Source organism: Capsicum annuum, chromosome 5 (genome assembly GCF_002878395.1).
Source record: "Capsicum annuum cultivar UCD-10X-F1 chromosome 5, UCD10Xv1.1, whole genome shotgun sequence".
NCBI classification, from domain to species: domain Eukaryota; kingdom Viridiplantae; phylum Streptophyta; class Magnoliopsida; order Solanales; family Solanaceae; genus Capsicum; species Capsicum annuum.
In genome coordinates this window covers 1,219,763-1,236,048 of record NC_061115.1, presented here as the reverse complement: position 1 = coordinate 1,236,048, position 16,286 = coordinate 1,219,763, and the positions used below count along the sequence as shown (strand labels likewise).

The 16,286-nt window shown below is 36.8% G+C and overlaps 2 protein-coding genes across 2 annotated transcripts; one reads left to right on the top strand and one right to left on the bottom strand.

Moving 5' to 3' along the window:
• Window positions 1–2,668: 2,668 nt before the first annotated feature.
• On the bottom strand, window positions 2,669–8,417 carry LOC107872260 (subtilisin-like protease SBT5.4). Its single transcript, XM_016719023.2, has 10 exons — window positions 8,312–8,417; window positions 7,033–7,142; window positions 6,837–6,934; window positions 5,716–5,880; window positions 5,297–5,408; window positions 4,488–5,120; window positions 4,146–4,391; window positions 3,948–4,062; window positions 3,466–3,679; window positions 2,669–3,390 (listed from the first exon to the last, which is right to left on the bottom strand). The coding sequence occupies exons 1-10, from the start codon at window positions 8,393–8,395 to the stop codon at window positions 2,801–2,803; spliced, it is 2,367 nt and encodes a 788-aa protein (XP_016574509.2). The 5' UTR covers window positions 8,396–8,417; the 3' UTR covers window positions 2,669–2,800.
• Window positions 8,418–10,097: 1,680 nt separating this feature from the next.
• LOC107870083 (putative pentatricopeptide repeat-containing protein At1g74580) lies at window positions 10,098–14,604 on the top strand. The gene is made up of 2 exons (XM_047412369.1): window positions 10,098–12,493; window positions 13,666–14,604. The coding sequence occupies exons 1-2, from the start codon at window positions 10,208–10,210 to the stop codon at window positions 13,735–13,737; spliced, it is 2,358 nt and encodes a 785-aa protein (XP_047268325.1). The 5' UTR covers window positions 10,098–10,207; the 3' UTR covers window positions 13,738–14,604.
• The last annotated feature ends 1,682 nt before the right edge of the window (window positions 14,605–16,286 follow it).

Genomic DNA, 16,286 nt, shown 5'->3' with positions numbered 1-16,286 from the left:
CTCAGAGTAGTGATTTTACACCTGCGAATATTCATCAGATATTTTTGTATGTATGACTTCACAAAAATAATAACCGTGAATATGTTTGTGAAGATTATTGAATTCGCCTCTAATTGATTTTTACTTTTTACTAACATAATGATGCAAATACATTTTGTGCTTTTAATCAACTAAGTCGAAAATACTTATTCAATAGTCATTGTGGTTGAACTCTAATTAATTAAGTTTCTGCTTTGGGTTCAACAGGTTTTTTATCGCCATTCACTTCGATTTTCAATTGTTGATTTACAATTTTATTCATTTTCACCTGATCATCATCGCGGGATGATTGTTCAGTATCAACATTCAACAAATTGTCGTTGAAGAATCGATCAATTAGATCGAGATCCAGGTTGAAGTCGAGATCAATGTCAAGTCCCGCTAATAACAACTTCTGATCATCGAAGAACCCGTTATCGTAGAAATTTAACAAAGTAGTTGTAGTAATATCAGTGGCGATATCAATCTCACGATCGTTGTAATAATTGTACGATGAGGTGCTAGCAATTGCTAATGTACTTTCTAGACATTCTTCAATTTCCGCTCTAAAGTTTACCTCTCCGCTTCCTTTAATCCATGGAAAGTCGAAAACTCCTCTTCCCGTCCCCGCACCCATTTCATTGTCATGATATTTCTCCTTTCGCATAAAATTCCCCCATTTGTAGCTAATTTGATCGACATCGTCATTATTATCATCCATAGTAGACGTCATCATGATTTTACATTTCAACTTTCTATTGGTTGATTTCTGATCTGATATTTCTCTTCCTCTCTTTCTATTCTCCATTTTTTTTTTCAACAAATACTTTTCAGATACGCACACACTCAAACATAATATTTTTGATGATTTCGAAGAAATAGAGAAGAAAGATTAAATAGTAAGTGATGATGAATAAGTCTCTCACACGCTTTATATTCAAAATCTAGATCGTAAAGCTCCTTAAAATATGCAAAAAAAGAAAAAAAAGTTTATATTTGTTACCTGACATTTTCCCCATGACTATCACCAAAAAAATAAAAAATAAAAAATAAAACTTCTTTTCTCCTTAAATTGCTCTTTTTCATAGGTTTTGTTCATATTTTATGAGGATTTAATTTTTTTTATTTTTAAAAGAGAAAATACCAATTACCCCTTTCAATTATACCCGGAAAGGATATGACATCCCTCAACTTAAAGGGGTCCTATTACATGTAGGGGTGGACGTTCGGTATTTTTAAAACTCAAATTCGGTAATCGGTATTTGAATATAAATACCATATACCATACTTATAAATATTGGTTTGATAGTTCGGTATTCGGTAAATTAAACTTTGGTTCGGTATGGTATTTGGTAATACCATATTAAAGTTGGAGATGTGCAAATGTACGTTTAAACTTCAAAAAGTATCTTTAATAGAAACCTTATTTAGTATTCTTTTTGTTGTTTTTAAGGTCCAAGAGATTCTTTGAGATGACTAGTACTATTGTCTATTGGCTTGGGTTATATATATATATATACCGAAGATCATACGGTATTAATATCTTGTACCAAACTCAATCCCAAATACCGAAATATTAAAATTTTACTCCCAAATACTATACCAAATTACCGAATACCAATTACCAAATTTTTCGATTTGGTAATTCGATTTTTGATATTTTATGCCAAGCCCTAATTACACGTGTACGCCTACGTGGACACTTCAGTGGGTTGTGTCACGTAGACACTAAGGTGTTAAAATTACACTTTTTATTAGTTCAACGGTAATAGAACCCCCTTTAAGTTGATGTGTGTCATAACCTTTTGGGTATAGTTCAGGGTAATTGAGTATTATCTCTTTTTAAAAAATAGAAAGGTTAAAAAAAAATTTGAAATTATAACCGTATTTTATGCCACATTTTGCAAAGGCCAAAAATGCATGCAAATTATTTCTGTTATGCCTTCGTCTGTCTGAGCTTACAAAGATATATCGACCGTAGGCATTTGAATATAAGATGTCATTCCGACCTCGTCTTCTTCTTTATCATGTCTGTATTCGGTATTTAAATTTTATGAGTTCGTACAATGATCTCAAATTAGTATTCGATTGGAAATTGATCGGTTCAGAGTCAAAATATATATATGTATATTATTGGGTTCACGTAAACCCATGATCGACCCTCTAGATCGGCCGTCTCATGTGGATGCAACACATCTATATCAGATCCGGGATTTAAACTTGATAGTTTCGATCTTTTAAGGTTTAAACAAAAATAGTAATTTTTTTTTTTTTTTCGATTTTCCATAATCTGAATTCACGCCACGTACAATCCTTTTTGGAAAGTGCTCACTACGAAGGATTTTTTCATACTTGAAACTCGAAACCGAGCAACCCTACCCCTTTTGTTATAAGACAGGCCCCCCACGTCCTTTCTTAAGAGATGGAGCAATCGTCACTCGACAGCTCAAAGCTGACCGGTACAACCCGCGTGCTTGCCTACTCGTCTTTCACAGGCCTATTTGTACCCAACTACATGATGGAAGTCCCCTCGGCCAATCGTTACTCGACAGCTCAACGCTGACCGGCTTGCTAATAAAATACTTCTCTTGGATCATATATTTTGGAAATACATCTATGTCAACATTCAACAAAATGAAAGATTCAACCTTCAAATACTTTCTTAACAATAATGTACATAATAACTATGTGAACTATCAATCAAAATGCAGCTAATTAGAACACTAATGTACTAAACCTATCAACGAATCAATGAAAAGAAGGCAAAATATTCAAATCTTAGCTAAGTCTTGTAGCTAATATCACTCATAGAAGCTATCGCGATCGGACTTCTCACGTAGTGTACCTGATCAGTCCACCGCAGTTCCCCGAAAATATACGTATCTTGTAATTCATTGGCATCCTTAACTTCAATTGTCAGGTTAAAGGTCTTCTCTTGTCCAACATGATCAAATTCCAAGACTGTGGGGTTGACATAAGCTGAGAATACTCGCGTTGGTAGGCGTATACGTGCAGTGTATCTACCCGGGGAGCCAACGTTCTTGAGCCTACGAGTGATGGTGATCGGAGATGAGGGAGATATGTTTGGAATTGTTATGGCAGGGTTGTTGAAATTCAGGAGATGGTTTAGGCTTTGCTGGTGTTTGGGACAACGATGAGGTGATTTTGTTCCGGAGAATAGTGTCATGTTCTTTTGGTTGTAGCCGAGCGTGCAAAGGAAATCGTAGTAATCATTCAATGTCAGGTCATAGACCAAGCCGGGGTTCATGGCTTGGTTCGGGCGTAGGTGTCCTGCGCCGTAGTTAAATGGTGTCGCTTTGTCTGTCTCCGTTGCATCACGCATTGGATGGAATGTGTTGTCTCTTGTTCTGCCTGTAAAACATGCATCTTGATTTGACACGTCTATAAACGGTCAAAGTGGTGTGTTGTCGAGTGAAGTACGCGTACCTGTAGTCATAATAGCAGATCGAATAGCAGCCGGACTCCAATCGGGATGAAGGCTCTTGAGAAGGCCTACTACACCAGCAACATGGGGACAAGCCATTGAGGTACCAGAAAGCACGTTGAAGGGAGACTTGCGCTTATCATAGTCTTCCCCTGTAGGATTCACCGCTTCGCTGTATGCAGCTATGATATCCACTCCTGGTGCAGTAATATCCGGCTGCACGAACACACAAACAGACACGGATTCAGAATTTAGATTTGATGGCGAATACTTCATAGTCTAACATGTTCGTTCAAAATTTTCAAATCAAGGTTGTCTGGGAACAACCTCTTGCAGAAATTCAGGATAAGACTGCGTACAGATAGAGCTTAGTGCACGCGGATGCTTTGTTTTTTATGGTAAAATTACGGTTGCATATGCCATCGGGTTAAAGGACAAAAAAGACCATATAATTGATTAGGATCATGAGGAACAGGTTCCGAACCTTGAGAATCTGAGGAGTTATCGTATTAGGACCAACAGAAGAGAAAACGCCCATAAATGGAGCTGGCTTTATGTTCAACGTTGTCTCAGGACCGGTGATATATGCACGTGGATCTCTGTAACAACAACGTCGCAAAGTTAGAACTACAAGTACTCAACACAGTAATGAACGAAAAGTAAGAGTGATATATAGACAGACTTAGAAGCAGCGATGTAGTCAAAGACTCGAACGCCATCTGTATAATTTATATTTATCGCTGGAAGGACTTGAGGGACAGCGAAAATTTCGTTGCCAGTAGTCTCATTGTTACAAAGGATCATTCCGACAGCACCAGCTAGAGCGGCCTGATGCCCCTTATCGATAAAGGTGTTCTCTCCTCTTAGGCAGGCTAATATCTTGCCGCTCGCCTTTTTTGGATCCAACGTACCTTTCTTACACCTTAATCTGCATCAAATAACGCGTCAAATGGTCAAAATTCGCGTCATGATCATAGCTACAAACTAGTTTAACTAACGAGACTTGAGTGAGTTTCGTCCTTACGCATCATCAACTGATGCATTGGCTGTTTTAGCCTGTGCAGCACTGATCAGTGGATGGAACTTCTCTTCGGGCAACGTTGGTTTTGAAAGACTTGCTCCTTTTAAGACCAATCCATTCTGCATTTCAGCGCTAGCGTGGAAACTGCGGTCCAGGGTGCTTGCTGCTACGGTTATAATCCAGGGAGCAACGTTTGTGACAGTTCCGGGCTCAGGTCCACGGTTACCAGCAGATGTAACTACAACTATACCGTTCTTGACAGCATGGAACGAGCCAATGGCAAGTCCATCGTCAAAGTAGTCAGAAGGTTTCCCACCGAGGGACACGGTTATAACATCAACCCCATCGTGTATAGCAGCATCAAAGGCTTTTAGGATGTCAGCATCCATACATCCCGAACCATGCACAGGTGGCCAGCAAACTTTGTACGCGGCCACCCTTGCTCTCGGAGAACCTCCCTTTGCTGTCCCGTTCACCAATCCAAGCACACTCGCTCCGTGGACTATGTTTCCAGCAGCAGTTGACAAAGTGTGAGACCCATGACCATTATAATCACGCGGTGTGTTCATCGAAGCAGTTATTTTCCCTCCCTTCACAATGTAGCCTTTATTAAAGTACCTCGCTCCGATAAGCTTCCTAATATACATAGTTACAGTAAAATCCTTGTTAGCCTTTTCTAGAGATGTACATCGTCAGCGTAAGTAATTTTTACACCATCACGTCACTTTTACCAGGCAAGGTATCGCGATAGTGTGAAAAATTCTTTGCGCTGGCGGTATATATAACTCAAAATTCTTTCGAATAAAACACACTTATTGCAAACGAAACCAGTGTCGATGTGTTCTTTCTGACATATCCCTTTCCATCTCGAAGGAACAGGTCCGAACCCTTTATCACTAAAGCTCTTCGATTCAGGCCATGCACCTGTTGAAAGAGCACAATCATTTTACGACGAGAGTCATACACCTACAACAACTACTACGCCTCAGTCCTAAACAAGTTGCGTACATGATAGTCAAGATGACGTAAAAATTGGTCATGTACTGTCAGTGCATATAAGTTAAATCCGAGTAACAATTGTACCCCACAACAAAGAGAACATGAAACATGATTGATCTGTAGGCCACCATACATTATAAGACAGATACATATATAAGTTAACGGAGATATATATAAGTTAACGAAGAGTAGGAAAGGCGATCAACTTATAGGCCTTGGTGGACGTAATTACCTGTATCAAGATTCGCGATGATTATATCCTGGCCGAACTCAGCCTTCTTCCATAGTGAACTCCGATGAACAATACCATTCTTCTCCAACCTCATGAAATCCCATGAATGAGTTGTGTGTAGTTTTCTAGCTTTATTCAAGAACACAGAGATCACATTTGGATGCCCTGCATTATGTTTTCGAAACACATATTCAGCATGCATCTGTGTTGGATTCTCCATAACGGAAAACTTTTGAAGGATGACACACATCCAACGACATTTTTGAAGGATCCGAGCAACATAGTTTGTTTGGATTCTCCAAAAATGTTGTTGCACCTGTGTCACATAGTGCAAAACGGAATAATTTTTGGAGGATGACAGACATCCAACGACATTTTTGAAGGATCCTAGCAACATAGGTTGTTCGGATACTCCAAAAATGTTGTTGCACCTGAGGGCTAAGTCGGATAGTCCGAAACAGAATAATTTTTGAAGGACAACAGACATCCAATGACATTTTTGAAGGATCCTAGCAACATAGGTTGTTCGGATTCTCTAAAAATGTTGTTTCACCTGTGTCGGATAGTCCAAAACGGAATAATTTTTGGAGGACGGCAGACATCCAATGACATTTTGGGAAGGATCCTAGCAACATAGGTTGTTCGGATTCTCCAAAAATGTTGTTGCACGTCAGATAGTCCAAAACGGAACAATTTTTGGAGGATCTGACATACATCCAACGACATTTTTGAAGGATCCTAGCAACATAGGTTGTTCGAATTCTGCAAAAATGTTGTTGCGCCTGTGTCGGATTCTCCATAACGGAATAACTTTTGAAGGATCTGACATACATTCAATCAACATTTTTAACGGAATAACTTTTGAAGGATCTGACATACATTCAATCAACATTTTTGAAAAACCCGAGCAACATAGAAAGAGACATTATGCTTTTCATCCCTAAAACTTTACTCATAGTACTATATTACAACTAGTGTTTCACAATTCATATATAACTACTATATTACATATAATGAAGGTGACCAGATAAATACCCTTCGTCCAAAAATCATATCATGTGTATTGAAAATTATACATTAAATATAAATTTCTGACTTCGACACTGATAATATATACGTACTTTGAATCTCCCCCACTTGATCATCTTCAAGAACAGCAGCAAAACCATTTATATGTCTCTTATATGAGTAGAAAATGGCATCTTTAGCCTTCTCTTTACTGCACGAATTAATTTAATATCGTCAGTGTATATAACTTAATCTTTTTTTTTTTTTTTATATCGTTAGTGCATAAAACTTAAACGAGTAAATACATACCTTCCTAAAAACGAACTTAGAAAATCATGATGAGAATCAACAACACTTTGAAGATCAGTTGATGTTAGTCCTGGACCATGAGAGTGTTCACCCAAGTATACTATATATGACTGTTTAATAATAATTTCATCAACATCAACATCAAAATCAAACAAAAATAAATTAAAAATGAAAAATAAATAGGATAAAATTACGACAACAACATACACAGTGTAATTCTGCAAAGTGGGGTCTGCAGAGGGCAGCGTGTACGCAGACCTAACCTCTATCTTAGTGGTCGAGCAACCTCAGCTCCAAGATAAAAACAGTCCCTCTATCTTAGTGGTCGAGCAACCTTGGCTCCTAGATATAAATAGTCTATACAAGAAGTGTATGGAGACCTAACCTCTATCTTAGCGGTCAAGCAACCTCGGCTCCAAGATAAAAACAATCTATACAATAAGTGTACGCAGACCTAACCACTATCTTAGTGGCCCAGCAACCTCGGCTCCAAGATAAAAACAGTAAAAGTGTATGCAGTCCTAACCCCTATCTTAGTGGTCGAGCAACTTCGGCTCCAAGATAAAAACCGTCTATACAAGAAGTGTACGCGCACCTAACCTCTATCTTAGTGGTCGAGCAACCTCGACTCCAAGATAAAAACAGTCTATACAAGAAATACGAGAAATAAAAGAGAAATTCCGATAGACCATTGGCTTTAAGATAAAAATTGTATATACAAGAAGTATAGGAAATAAAAGAAACAACAAACAGTACTAAAAACAACCGATAACAAGCGGAAAAATACTCAATACCACTATAGTCAAAACTACACGAAACAACAAACAGTAGCAGAAATTGAATAACAAGAAACAAGGATAAATAGGACAAAATTGATTTTTAAAAAAATTAAGGATAAAGATAATGGTTATATATAGAGGCGATCCAAAATGTAACGATAGATTCAACGAGTTGAAAATTTAATATTTATTAAAATGTTAGCGACATGCTACGAGTTCTTGAGTTTTTTCCATCAAATTTTGTTAAGGGCGTTCAAGTTTATTTACGATATATGTATAGAAAATTAGAATTTTCACCTATATACACAATTTTGGATTCAAAATTAAGAAATTTTAACTATATTTTACATACATATATCTATGCAAATATAACATAACTAGAAAGACAGCCTTCACAATATACAAAATTTTCGTTATGAATATTCAAGATTTTACTATGTAAGTATACAAATTAAAATTTAACATATATATATAATATATTTTTTCAACGAATGACATACCTTTTTGATTGCTATACTTGGTGTTATTGACACAGATAAAATAATTAGGAACAAAGATAAATAATTTATCAATTTGGATGACATTTTCTCCCTCAACAGAGTTAACTTCTAGTTTAAAAAATGGAAATTAAGTTATGCAACTTATATATATATTCATTTATACTAAAAGATTAGTAGTGTTTAACATTTATTAGGAGTCTTTAAGATAAAGAACTTTTATGTTATTAGGATATGGTTAACTTTAATTAACATGAACTCTAGTACATTACTTCATCTTTGGTTTAATTATTTTTTTTTTATGTTAACGTGCCATAGTATTTCACTGTAAAAAAATCTACCAGCATTCGATATTTATGTCAAATCAATAATTTTATGTTGTCTTTAATATTAATTATTAGAGTATATAATTAAGAGCCAAAGCACTATTACTAGTTATTCTCTTTGTTTTAAAATAATTGGTCCTTGTTGAGTTGACAAAATTTTTTATTAGTGAGCTTATTTTACTAAATTATTCTTATTAATTATGATTTGAAAATATAAATTTGACTATATACATTTTGTTTAGTTATTTAATATCAAGGATAATATTGAATGAACGAGAATATGGCGGAGTGATGCATGTGGTGCTCGGTTTGCTTATCCTTACGAGCTTGGAGATGCACACATGAGAAGTAGTTGAGAGCTTCGGTTGCCATAAATACTCAGCCAATGTGGGTAGCATGCAGTATAGTGAATCTCGATGGTCCCTGAATCGTGGTGATGATTGATGAACCACGTGTAACTTACTTAGTTCGAGGGGGGATTATTGGATATAGGTAAGACACGGTACAATGAATCTCAGAAATTGGCCCGTGGATTGTGGTGCGGGCACGTGGAACTTAGTTGAAAGGAGATCGTGGTGTTGGGAGTACGAACCAAAGTCCTACATTAGTAGCTAAAGAAACTCGGAAGTTACATATAAAGTGTAACATATCTTAATAGCGTGAGACCTTATGAGAAAAATCGTGCTAAGTTCAACTCAAAGTTAGTCATTTTAAGGGGTCGTTTGGTAGACTGTATAAGAATAATGCAAAATATGGTGTTTTAGTAATGCTTGTATTAGTTATGTGTTAGCTATGCTTATATTTTTCTTATACAGTGTTTGGTTGGATGCATTAAAAATAACATGAATTAAATAATTTCCAAAAAAATTTTTTTTTTTACAAAAATATCCTCCAAGTATATGTTGGAAAGGATGCAATTTTTTTTTTTTGAGGGATTATAATATCTTTAATTATGTTAATGCATGCATTGGATCCATTGCATTGCTAATAACATAGATTTTGAGGTATTAGTAATACACACATCAATACACAATATATATGGAGGATATTTTTGTAAATTTTTTTTTTTTTAAGAAATTATTTAATTCATGTTATTTTTAACACATCAAATCAAACACTGCATAACAAAAATAAAAGTATAACTAATGCTAGCTAACACAAACATTACTAATACAAGAAACACTAATACACCATATTTTACATTATTCTTATACACTCTACCAAACGACCCCTATGTGTACATGAGCCGAGAAAGTATATCAAACAAGATATTAGTAATACATATTAAACTAATGCATACATTAACTTTTCAATACACTATCAAATGACCCCTGTGATTAAGGGTAATATCGAAAGTATATATTAATATTCACTTAATTTTATAAACAGAAAGTAATTATTTTTAAAAATAACGTATAGCAAACAAATTACTCCTATTTAACAAGCAAAAAACTCTCTCACTGTCAAAAAAAACTCTCACTGGCAATTCCTTCAACCGCAAACAGAGTATTAATATTTAGTTTTAAGCAACTAACTAATTTTATTGAGACGCTATTGAGTAACAATTAAGCAAATGGGTGTTGTTGTGCTACCTAAGCATGTAGCAGCAGTAATAAAATCTCAGAAGAACCCATTAAGAGCACTAGAGATGTTCAATTCCATGAAGAAGGAAGATGGATATAGCCATAATGTGTATACCTACAAATGTATGGTTGAAAAGCTTGGCTATCATGGAGAATTCAAAGCAATGGAGAGCCTTATTGAAGAAGCAAGAAGGAACATTGATAATATGTTGTTAGAAGGAGTGTACATTACAGCCATTAAAGCTTATGGAAGGAAAGGGAAAGTCGAAAGTGCAGTTAATGTGTTTGAGAGAATGGATTTTTATCATTGTGTGCCATCTGTATATTCGTATAATACAATAATGAACTTATTGATCGAACATGGTTATTATGTGCAGGCTCATAAAGTGTACATGAGGATGATCGAAAGGAGGATTCGCCCCGATGTGCATAGTTTTACTATTAGGATAAAGTCGTTTTGCAGAACAAAGAGGCCGCGTGTTGGTTTGAGGTTGTTGAGGAACATGATTGATCAGGGATATCGAGTGAATTCAGTTGTGTATTGTATGTTGGTTGGTGGATTTTATGAGGTGGAGGAGTATCGAGATGATGCACGTCAGTTGTTTGATGGAATGCTTGAGTTAGGTATTACTCCTGATGTAACTACGTTTAATAAGCTTGTAGTACGCGTGCTTTGTAAGAAAGGGGAGGTTCAAGAATGCGAGAGGCTACTTAACAAGGTTGTTAAAAGAGGGGTGTTTCCGAATTTGTTTATGTGTAATTTGTTGATACAAGGTCTTTGTGAGAAGGGGCGGGTAGATGAAGCCGCGAGGATGTTGGAAGGTTTGAGGAAAGAAGGTTTAAACGCGGATGTAGTTAGTTATAACACGCTTATATGTGGTTTGTGTAAGCATTCGAAGGTTGATGAAGCGGAGTCTTACTTGCGTAAAATGGTGAATCGTGGGTTGGATCCTGATGTGTTCACGTATAACACAATCATTGGCGCGTATTGCAAGTTGGGTATGGTGCAGAAAGCGGACGTAGTCCTTGATAATGCGGTTTTTAAAGGTTTTGTTCCTGACGAGTTTACTTTTTGCTCGATGATTTATGGATTGTGCGAGGATGGTGACATCGATAGAGCCAGGAGTTTGTTTGATGAAGCGATAGGGAAAGGTAGGAAGTCGTGTAATGTGATCCTGTATAATACGTTGATTAAGGGAATGTGTCGGCATGGACTTATCTTAGAAGCGTTGAAGTTGGTTACTGAAATGCCGGAGAAAGGTTGCAGTCCTAATACATGGACGTATAATCTGATCATCAACGGGTTGTGTAAGATGGGGTGTGTATCTGATGCTCGTAATGTCATGAATGATGCCGTGGCCAAAGGTATCCTTCTTGATATTTTTACGTTCAACACCTTGATCGATGGTTATTGCAAGCATTCGAAATTGGATGATGCAATCGAGGTACTACATACGATGTGGGATCATGACGTTGTTCCAGATGTGATAACGTATAACACGATGTTAGATGGACTTTGCAAGCTTAAAACTTGCGATGACGTGATGGAAACCTTCGAAGTCATGGTGGAAAAAGGGTGTGTCCCGAATATAATCACGTATAGTATACTCATTGAGAGCCTGTGTAAGTCTAGAAAGTTTATGAAAGCTGTAGACTTATTCGAGGACATTCAAAGCAAGGGTCTTGTACCCGATACGGTGAGTTTTGGCACTCTGATAAAGGGGTTTTGCGAGAATGATGATTTGGACGGAGCCTATAAGCTATTCGGAAGAATGAAAACGCGATATAAATGTGCTCACACTACGGCAATATACAATATATTGATTAGCGCGTTTGCTAAAAAGCTGAAAATGGACATGGCGGAGAAGCTGTTTGTTGAGATGAATGAATGTGGCTGTCCTCCTGACAACTACACATACCGTTGTATGATAGATGGTTTCTGCAAGGCCAATAACACTGAATTTGGGTACAAGCTTTTGCTTGACAACATGACGAAAGAGGAATTTCTTCCATCGAAAGAAACAGTTGGGCGAGTGCTCAATTGCCTATGCGTGAAGAACAGGTTGCTCGAAGCAGTTGGTATCATTCATCTCATGGTGCACAAGGGTGTTGTCCCTAACGTGGTCCTCACAATTTTCGAAGCAGATAAAAGGGATGTGGCCGCTCCTAAGATTGTCGTGGAGGACTTGCTGAAGAAGAATCATATCACCTATTATGCCTATCAACTTCTATACGATTCGATAAGAGACAAAAAGATTTTGAAGAAACTATCAAAGGTTCGTACTATTCAATGAATTACTTTTTTCTCAAAGACTAGAGTACACGAAAAACACCGGCAAACTCAAAACGCTTTTCCTGGATACAAATATTTCTTCAATAATGTACATTGTCCAACACGGACTAGTTACATGCCTCGAACGAGTCCTACCAGAAGAGCTACTACACCTCAAATCACCTATTGTCTAGCAATGAGCGGGATAGAAGCCCAACTTAGTAGCATATTGTGCGAATTTTGGGACAAGACTGACCCCGTGATAAACCTCCTGAATGATTTGCCGCGTTACCACCATCTTCGTTATACTTTTGTTCTGAAATAACCTTCCATTCCTCTCCAGCCGAAGAAAATAAACTGCAGGAGCCGGCGTAGCTTTATATACTGTTGCGTGTGTGCTATTCTTTCGCAATATATTTGAGTCCAGTGCAACTCCTCCTTCCAGTTTTTACGTTGTCTCTATTAATCGTTTGTCAAACAAATAGTTTTTTTCCATATGTTGAGGGTCTCTGGTTCCCCCTCGACGCAAGTGACAAGTCTGATCAATATCTGGGCTCCACTTAGCAATTCTATCTTTGGTTTGCAACCTACCACGGTCAGCTAGCCGTAGAATGAAGCACCATTTAGGACGACCTTGGTTGCGACAAACAATCCTCCTCCATGCTACTTTAGGTAGAATCCTCCGAAGCTTGTAATAAAAAAAAGGGCAGCCCGGTGCACTAAAGCTACCGCTATGCGCGGTGTCCGGGGAAGGGCCCCACCACAAGGGTGTATCGTATGCAGCCTTATCTTTCATTTCTGCCAGAGGTTGTTTCCAAGGCTTGAACCCGTGACCTTCTGGTCACATGACAACAACTTTACCAGTTACTCCAAGGCTCCCCTTCCCTCCGAAGCTTGTAATATACCCCTTAAATTGAGAACTTTGGCATCAATGTGAGATCCTCATTGATACTCATGGTATAGGTGGTGTCTTTCGGGACCGGGACTCCACAGGCACTTGACAAGTTAAAGCTAACAGTGCTTTGGAAGTCGAGTGCTTTGGCTCTACTTCGACGCCTTCAAATGGCTCGAGTCTATAGTATCCAACCACTGCATATTAATGTTGATGCACACGAACTTGTTAAATCAACTTGCCAGACCAAATCTAACTTGTATTTCAATCGTTTCTGATTGCAGGTACCTTCTGATCAACTTACTGCATTATCCGGTAGTAGATCATGTGTACCGGGAGCAAAATGCAGTAGCTGATCAAGCTTGCTAGTTTTGGATTAACTATGGACAATAGCAGGATACAAATCGGTAAAGTTGATGCCATGTGACCAGGAGGTCACGGGTTCAAGTCTTGGAAAACAGCCTCCGATAGAAATGCAAGGTAACACTGCGTACAATAGATCCTTTTGGTAGCGCCCTTCCGGCGCTTCCCCGAACCCTGCACATAGCGGAAGCTTTAGTGTACAGGACTGTACATACTCGACAGGCAGACCAAAGAGGAATGCACACTACTAGAAGCATGGCTAGTAGTATAGACAGGATCCTTCTAGCTCCTACTCTAGAATAGCCATTGTAGCTTGGCTGGTATCTCGTGAAATTAGTCGAGGTGCGTGCAAGCTGACTCGTACACCACGATTGTAACAAAAGAAAAAAAAATAGCCATGGTAGCTAATATGTTGTATCCTAGTAGTTAATAGCTCCCTTGTACTGAAGTAATGTTTTTTTTTTTTTTGGTTTCCCATCCGGTATCCGGTGCTAGCATTGGAGCCCCGATTAATCTGAATCGGGCGTTGCAAGGTCCATTAAGGTGACAACACTCTCAACAGAGTTTTCTCCATACTCAGGGTCGAACCATCGACCGCTGGTTAAGGGTGCAGCAGCTCCATCCACTGCACCACAACTCATATTGATGAAGTAATGTTTTGATATGACATGAGTAAATCTTTCTTACCACAAGAAAAAAACTTCTAGTTTTTTTTTTTTGTTTGTTTAAATCAGCATAAACCCGCAACCCACCCCACCTCGCATTAATTTAGAAAAAAATAATTTCAACTCGCACGGCTTCATTGACATCTCTGATAATATCAAGATTTTTCACTAACAGCATTCGAAATATAAAAAAATTTAGCACACAGAAAATCGAAAAAATCTAACACTGTTATTCATAAAAAAAAATTATTTTAATGTTAAATGTGCAATAATTTTTCTTGGAAGGTGTGTCAACTAAATTATACTAATACAATAATATTTCCCTTAAATGAAAGTTCCCCCAACTAAATTTGCCTTGTTAATTATAGGGTGCAATCTTTTTCATTTTCAACATTTTAGACACAACCTTAATTAGACTTGTATTCTTTACTTTATCCTAATTAATTTATAATACTTGTTAAACTTAACTTTACTACTACTAATAATAATAATATATTTCTTATAATTTCATCATTAATCATTATTATAATCACCATCACAACCTTCTATACTACCATCATCAAATCAAATATACCACTAATCACATCAATCACTAATTATTTTAATATATCACAACCTACCTCCGCCATCAATAGTACAAATAAAAAAAAATTAAGGGAGTATAATAAAATTATTTTATTATTTATATTTTAAGTCAATAATGAAAAAATATTATTGAAAAAAAAAGTAATCTTTTCATTTTATTTTATATGTCGCTATTTTCTTTTTAATCCGTCGTAAAAGAATGTCATTTTTTTCATTGGTAATTATTTAAAGACACAATTTCACTTTTATTCTTATTGGTTTCATTTAATTAAAGATAGTAGAAGCATATTTTTCAATAACGGTCAATTTGATAAAGATCATCAAGTCTTTTTTTATTTCTTAAATTTCATGCTCGGTCAAATCAAGACGTTAGATTAGTGCTAGGGGAGTACGTAAACGAGGACATATCACATGATTTTATACTAATCAATTTTGAACTGTCAAGTGATGATTGCTCCATATCTTAAAAAAGGGTGCAGAAAGTTTGTCTTATGATATATATTATAGCATCCGGGGGTGGATCTATTAAGAGAGTTGAGGGTGCCACGCCACCCATAAATTTCGACGAAAGCTTTCTCTATATATACATATATACACGGATATAATCAAATAATTAACATGCCACTACCTCAAGATTGAAGTACAGTTTGGTTGGAGTGGCAGAGTGTTACATTTGTTTCCCTTAGGTCGCGGGTTTGACCTCTGCTGGCAACCTTTTTTTTCCCCTTTAACTTTAGGCTGAAGTGATGCCACAAATAACTACTAGTTGATAACCCCTTTTTTAGATATGTATTAATAGTAATTATATTGAATTTTTCTTTTATTTTTTAAATATTAATAGTTAATATTTGTATTAAAAAGTGCATAATTTTTTTTTCTCTTCTCAAATTAAAAAAAAAATCTATTCCTCTCTAATTCCAATTCTCAAATCATCATTGCTCTATGCTTGTTTGATCTTTTCTGCTGCTACCGTCGAAGTTTTTGATATCGCTGGCGAAGGTTACGGCCTCAGCCTCACCGACCACACCTCTCTACATCCATTATTAAGTTTACTTGACTCTCGAAAAATTCAAATTCTGAATTCGCCTATGATATCCTATTTCTTAAGAAGTGATCCGAAATTAAGCTACGTGACCATAAAATGCAAAGACGTGTCATGCAAAGAGCTGCCTAAAGCACACCTAACCTAACACCTCTTCTTCTTTACTTGCCACATATCCCATCTTTTTCTTCAATAAAATACTTTACTTTTCCAATTTCCATCAATCACTCCTTATTTTCTTCACCAAAAA